The following is a 7012-nucleotide window of genomic DNA, read 5'->3' on the forward strand; positions in this document are numbered from 1 at the left end:
AAAAAAACTCTTTAACTTCTATTATTTTGACCTTAATAGTATGGTATTTCACTTAAACATCATGAAAGATAAGGTGCTTAGTTTGTAATTGTAAATTGAATATGAAGCAAGTAAAATGCAGTTCGTTAATGTGTTCTTAGACATTAATGTAACAAACTGGCAACTGTTTAGTCATTTCAAGTTTTGAACGAAAATCAAAACACAACCATGTCGTTCAGCACATTATTTTACAAAACACAGACAAATTTCACAACCAAGAAGATATAATAGGTTAATAACAAGCCGATCAAGCAGTAAATTCTCGTAAAAATAAGTCTGCTAAAGAGTGTATCTAGTTTCAAATGGCAAATAACAGCCACCACAAATAACAAAACAATTGGTAATTATTTCTACCAAGAATCCCATCTTTCACATGGTAGCTTAAATTGAAAAACAGTTGAATGTCGTTTTGCAACCATGGAAAACATCAAAAGAAACCAATAAAATTATTAGCGTTTTTACTTCTTTACCTCCTCGTATTCTGCTTCAGGAGTTTGATCACCGCCTTGCGCTCCACCAGCCCCAGAATCTGAACCACCACTCGAACCACCTTGCATGTGCTGTCCAATCTTCGACTGGGCCTTGTTTGCAGCATCAATCTTGGCTTGAATCACTGCAACATCTTCACTACCAGCCGCTTTCCTTAAATCAGACACAGCATTTTCAATTTCAGACACAACTTCACTAGGAAGTTTATCATTATACTCGTTCAAATTCTTCTCGACGCTGTAAATGGTGGTGTCAGCGGTGTTTTTGGCATCAATGAGTGCCTTTCTTTCAGCATCTTTTTGGGCATGGAGTTCGGCATCTTTAACCATCTTCTCGATATCAGCATCTGATAAACCTCCTGAGGATCTGATTGTGATTTGTTGTTCTTTGCCGGTTGATTTGTCTTTGGCTGAGACGGTTACGATACCGTTGGCATCGATGTCGAATGTTACCTCGATTTGAGGCATGCCTCTTGGTGCAGGAGGAATACCCATTAGGTCAAACTCGCCTAACATTTTGTTGTCGGACGCCATTTCACGCTCTCCTTGCAAAACTTTGATGCCCACTTGTGTTTGGTTGTCAGCTGCTGTTGAGAATGTCTACAAGCAGGAAGATGAATTAGACATACAGATTAACAATAGGCATATATATATATATATATATATATGAAGTATGTCACTACATAACATCAAACTAGCAAACAGGTGTTAATTAGTATCTATTGCCACCATTGGAAGATATTAAGCTAACATAATGAAAGACCCAAACACATGAAAGTAGAAGTGACCATTCCAAACCCACTCATTTATGAACCTATTTATTCGGGTTGAGTTCGTTCAAATCAGAAAACTTGGTCCAGCTTTTAGATCACACTGCATATTATTACAGTATATTTACAAAATAAATAAATAAATAAATCGCAAGACATAGACAAGTAGGTCAGGGCCTTGAAAGGCCAAGTGAGTCGAGGCAGGGTTGACCAACGTTGACTTTTTAAAAGAGAGTAATAATAGTAAATGATGTATCACCTGACTTTTCTTGGTCGGAATTGTGGTATTGCGGCCAATCAACTTGGTGAAGATACCGCCAAGTGTCTCAATACCAAGTGATAAAGGAGTCACATCAAGCAAAAGAAGCTCTTTAACATCACCACGAAGAATACCTCCCTGAATAGCTGCACCCATAGCTACTGCTTCATCGGGATTAACCCCCTTACTAGGAGTCTTCCCGAAAATTTCTGTAACAACTTCCTGAACTTTAGGAACACGTGTCATCCCACCAACAAGGAGAACTTCATCCACCTCCTTAGTTGTGACACCGGCATCCTTCACACAATTCTTGCACGGGTTTCTCGTCCTCTCAATCAGGTGGTTCACTAGAGCCTCAAACTTGGACCTTGTGAGATTGATATTCAAATGCTTAGCACCAGATGCATCAGCAGTGATAAACGGCAAGTTAATATCAGTTGCCGTCGTTGATGACAGCTCGATTTTAGCTTTCTCAGCAGCTTCCCTGAGTCTCTGGAGGGCAAGTTTGTCTTTTGTCAAGTCTATTCCCTCTGTCGTCTTAAACTCCCTAACCAAGAAATCCAACATAGCATTATCGAAGTCCTCTCCTCCGAGGAACGTATCACCATTGGTAGCTTTCACCTGTATAGAAAATAGAACATAGAAAATAAAATTTAACGCACTTTGAGCAAGCCCACTTTATGAAGAAAAAAATTTAAAAAAATAATCAAATAAAGCAAGTACCTCAAAGACACCATTAGAGATTTCCAAAATGGAAACATCGAAAGTACCACCACCAAGATCAAAAACAGCAATGAGCCCTTCTTTATTGTTTAATCCATAAGAAAGTGCAGCAGCAGTTGGCTCGTTAATGATCCTTTGCACATCTAAACCTGCAATTCGCCCAGCATCCTTAGTTGCTTGCCTTTGCGCATCATTAAAGTAAGCAGGTACGGTAATAACAGCTTTATTAATGGTCTTCCCAAGATAAGCTTCAGCAGTTTCCTTCATTTTAGTTAGAACAAAAGCACCAATCTGACTAGGAGAATACTTCTGTCCATTTGCCTCAAGCCAAGCATCCCCATTTGGTGCCTTAACAATCTTATATGGAACCATTCCCATTTCTTTCTGTGTCTGTGGATCATCGAATCGTCTACCGATTAAACGTTTTGTACCGAATACAGTGTTGGCTGGGTTAGTGACGGCTTGACGTTTAGCAGGGGTGCCAACAACCAACTCTCCTTTTTGGTTGAAGGCTACAACTGATGGTGTTGTGCGTGCTCCTTCAGCGTTCTCAATAACTTTAGCAGACTGCGTATATAAACACCAACATATTCAGTTCATACAACTATTCAAAATTTCATAATCTATATGCAATTCAGCAGCTATAATAAAAATCTTACCTTGCCCTCCATGACTGAAACACATGAGTTTGTTGTACCCAAATCAATCCCGATAACTTCATTTCCGATAGGTCTTGAACTGTACCAGAACACATATATTAGCTAAACCAGAAACGAATAGAAACATAGCATATAGATGAACCGAAGACAATGTTACCTGAAGGGTCTGGCAACTATACCCAATCGTCGACTCAAATGTGATACAAATGGTGTTTTAGCTCCGCTTAACTGCGTAAAGATTCATACCATTACAAACATGAGTTCTTTTTCAGACGTTGAATAACCAATCATGTCCGAAAACAGAACAATGACAGGCTCAATAGTAGTTACAAAAATTTTCCTTCAATGACCCAGCCCAAAGCAAACCGCATATATCATATTAAATATAAAGCATCACATTTATTTCAACTATGTATTGAGTTCTTTACAAATATAAAGATATTATAGAAAAACTAAACACCATCATAAAATACAAATTTACAAGATTAAATTGCCATAACAAATATGAGTTCAATGAACAACAGTCAACTACAAGCATAAAAGCAAATTGCAACTAATAAAAGCGCTACTAGTTTCTATTGCCTTCAAAACGTATAGAAACTTATTTTATCCATGAGAAACGCTAACGCAAAATAGCAGCTGAATGATTTTTATAAAATAAATGTAATTTAACAAATCCTATATAAGCACACAGAATTAAAAGCAGTTGATACTTTTTGAGCTACACGGCTCAGCCTATCATGTAAAGAAGTTAAATAAGTATATAAACAATATACACGAAACTAATCAAATATACAGAAAAAAAAATAAGTTGAGCATACTATACACTTGATTGATTCCGAGATTCATGGATCAGAATATCGACTCATCATACATACAATAAAGAGTAAATAATACAGAGGAATTTATCATTAAAAACATAGAAAATAAAAAGATTATAGATGACTTAAGTTATAAAGAGAAGTATACAGATCTATAGGCGGAAATAGAAGCAGAAGAGAAGTCTCGTCGGCGAAGAGATCTATAAGCAGAAGAGATGTCTCGTCGGCGAAGAGATCTGAGCAACGTTCTAGTCGCCATGGATTGTAGGCAGTGGAGATGAAATTAGGTGGTTGTTTTACTTTTTAGGGTTTAGGGTTTTTGCAAATGAAAGATAGATAGATAAAACAGAATATAATAATAATATTTGTAGAGGAGGAGGTGAGTGAAGAAAAATGAGGCTGCGTCGACTTGGAGGAGGGGTTATGTATATGTGGCTTATTATGCGCCTAGGTTTTACGAAGCTTCTAGATCTAGTCTTGATGTTACGGACTAATATAATATGTTAGAAACTTCAAAGTCTAATTAAAATTTAAAATTTCATTTATTTAAGAGAAACGTTTAAGAGAAACGATAAGAAGAAGAAGAAGATAAATGTAACTTTTCTTTTACTTGAGGGGTATAAAAGTTAATTTGAAGGGATAAAACACGTAAGGGTACATTTATTGGGAGGTATTTTTCATTTAATAAAAACACTAATAAACAAAACTCACCAAAAATTTTGACAAAATTTATATTTTTGTTTGCTCTAGTTTAAGCTTCCCCGCCATCAACTTTGCACACAAAATAACTTTACGAATTAAACGAGACCAATTATTTTCAAAACGGAGTTTCCAAGTATTACCAACGAACATTTGTTTTAACCAATAAACATGAAATTTATTTAAATTTAAAGTTTAGGTCCTAGATTATTTTGTAACATAAAAATATAATTATCATAATACTAAATGTACATGCTTACCACCCGGAGTAGCCTTATCTTGCTTAAATGACTATAAAGTGGTCTAGTAATTTTTCGCGTAATCGAATTACCAAATCAATGCGCGCTACAACGCGCTCCCGGTGAACTTTTTTCCTATGTATATACATTTTATGCAACGTACCTTCATTAGAATCATAACAAAAAAAAAAAAAAAAAAAAAAAAAAAACTCAGCTGCCGCAACGCGCGACCCGATTCATCTCTAGTTCGGTACCAATTACTACGAAATTATACTTTGGGGGTTTGTTCTAGTGTCGATCGATGATCTTTTTTGTTTTTTAGATTATTCTTAATCTTTCGTTTTTTCGGTTAGATTGGAATCCATCTCTTTTGATTTCATTCTTGAAGTTTTCGTTATGTAGGACCATTTTTATGTTCTCGCTGTAGTGACCCGAACTTTTCCATGTTTATATATATTAATTGAGATTGATATTTACATGACTGGATGTTTCCAACGTGTTAAGCAATCAAACTTGTTAAGACTTGATTAATTGAAATAAGTTTCATATAGACAATTGATCACCCAAGTTGACCGGCGATTCACGAACGTTACAAAATTGTAAAAACTACATGTTGTGGTATATATAGACATATATATATGGTTGACATGAGATTATGATGAGTAAGTATCTCACTAAGTATATTAACAATGTGTGATATACATGAGAAATGAGATTTTTAAGTTAAGAAACTCGAAATGATATATATAACGATTATCGTTATGATAACGTCTACTAAATATATGTGTATCATATTAAGATATTGATACACTATATTTAACATGATAAAATGATATTTAAATATATCATTAAATGTGTTAACAATGAACTACATATGTAAAAACAAGACTACTAACTCAAGAATTACGAAACGAGACTTATATGTAACGATTATCGTTGTAACGATATTTTAATGTATATATCATATTAAGAGATATTCATACATCATAATATCATGATAATATAATAATTTAACATCTCATTTGATATAATAAACATTGGGTTAACAACATTAATTGAGATCGTTAACTTAAAGGTTTCAAAACAACACTTACATGTAACGACTAACGAAGACTTAACGACTCCATTAGAATGTATATAAATGTTGTGTTTTGATATGTATTCTTACACTTTTGAAAGACTTCAAGACACATATCAAAGTACTTTTACTTAAAAAAATGCTTACAATTACATCCTCGTTCAGTTTCATCAACAATTCTACTAGTATGCACCCGTATTCGTACTCGTACAATACACAACTTTTAGATGTATGTACTATTGGTATATACACTCCAATGATCAGCTCTTAGCAGCCCATGTGTGAAATGTCCCTTTCTTATTGATTAAAAACGTTCCATATTAATTGATTTCGTTGCGAGGTTTTGACCTCTATATGAGACGTTTTTCAAAGACTGCATTCATTTTTAAAACAAACCATAACCTTTATTTCATAAATAAAGGTTTAAAAAGCTTTACGTAGATTATCAAATAATGATAATCTAAAATATCATGTTTACACACGACTATTACATAATGGTTTACAATACAAATATGTTACATCGAAATCAGTTTCTTGAATGCAGTTTTTACACACTATCATACAAATATAGACTCCAAATCTTGTCCTTATTTTAGTATGCAACAGCGGAAGCTCTTAGTATTCACCTTAGAATAAACATGCTTTAAACATCAACAAAAATGTTGGTGAGTTATAGGTTTAACCTATATATATCAAATCGTAACAATAGACCACAAGATTTCATATTTCAATACACATCCCATACATAGAGATAAAAATCATTCATATGGTGAACACCTGGTAACCGACATTAACAAGATGCATATATAAGAATATCCCCATCATTCCGGGACACCCTTCGGATATGATATTAATTTCGAAGTACTAAAGCATCCGGTACTTTGGATGGGCTTTGTTAGGCCCAATAGATCTATCTTTAGGATTCGCGTCAATTAGGGTGTCTGTTCCCTAATTCTTAGATTACCAGACTTAATAAAAAGGGGCATATTCGATTTCGATAATTCAACCATAGAATGTAGTTTCACGTACTTGTGTCTATTTTGTAAATCATTTATAAAACCTGCATGTATTCTCATCCCAAAAATATTAGATTTTAAAAGTGGGACTATAACTCACTTTCACAGATTTTTACATCGTCGGGAAGTAAGACTTGGCCACTAGTTGATTCACGAACCTATAACAATATATACATATATATCAAAGTATGTTCAAAATATATTTACAACACTTTTAATAT

The 7012-nt window shown here is 34.4% G+C and overlaps 1 protein-coding gene across 2 annotated transcripts; it reads right to left on the bottom strand.

Moving 5' to 3' along the window:
- Positions 1-316: 316 nt before the first annotated feature.
- Positions 317-4133, bottom strand: LOC139871672 (heat shock 70 kDa protein, mitochondrial). 2 transcript variants are annotated; one of them, XM_071859394.1, is made up of 7 exons: positions 3964-4133; positions 3908-3927; positions 3096-3166; positions 2939-3017; positions 2280-2846; positions 1557-2177; positions 317-1127 (listed from the first exon to the last, which is right to left on the bottom strand). In XM_071859394.1, the coding sequence occupies exons 1-7, from the start codon at positions 4016-4018 to the stop codon at positions 498-500; spliced, it is 2043 nt and encodes a 680-aa protein (XP_071715495.1). In that variant the 5' UTR covers positions 4019-4133; the 3' UTR covers positions 317-497. The 2 variants fall into 2 exon arrangements, with proteins under 2 accessions (XP_071715495.1, XP_071715494.1); XM_071859393.1 differs by having other exon boundaries at positions 3908-4133.
- Positions 4134-7012: the final 2879 nt, after the last annotated feature.

Source organism: Rutidosis leptorrhynchoides, chromosome 10 (genome assembly GCF_046630445.1).
Source record: "Rutidosis leptorrhynchoides isolate AG116_Rl617_1_P2 chromosome 10, CSIRO_AGI_Rlap_v1, whole genome shotgun sequence".
NCBI lineage: Eukaryota > Viridiplantae > Streptophyta > Magnoliopsida > Asterales > Asteraceae > Rutidosis > Rutidosis leptorrhynchoides.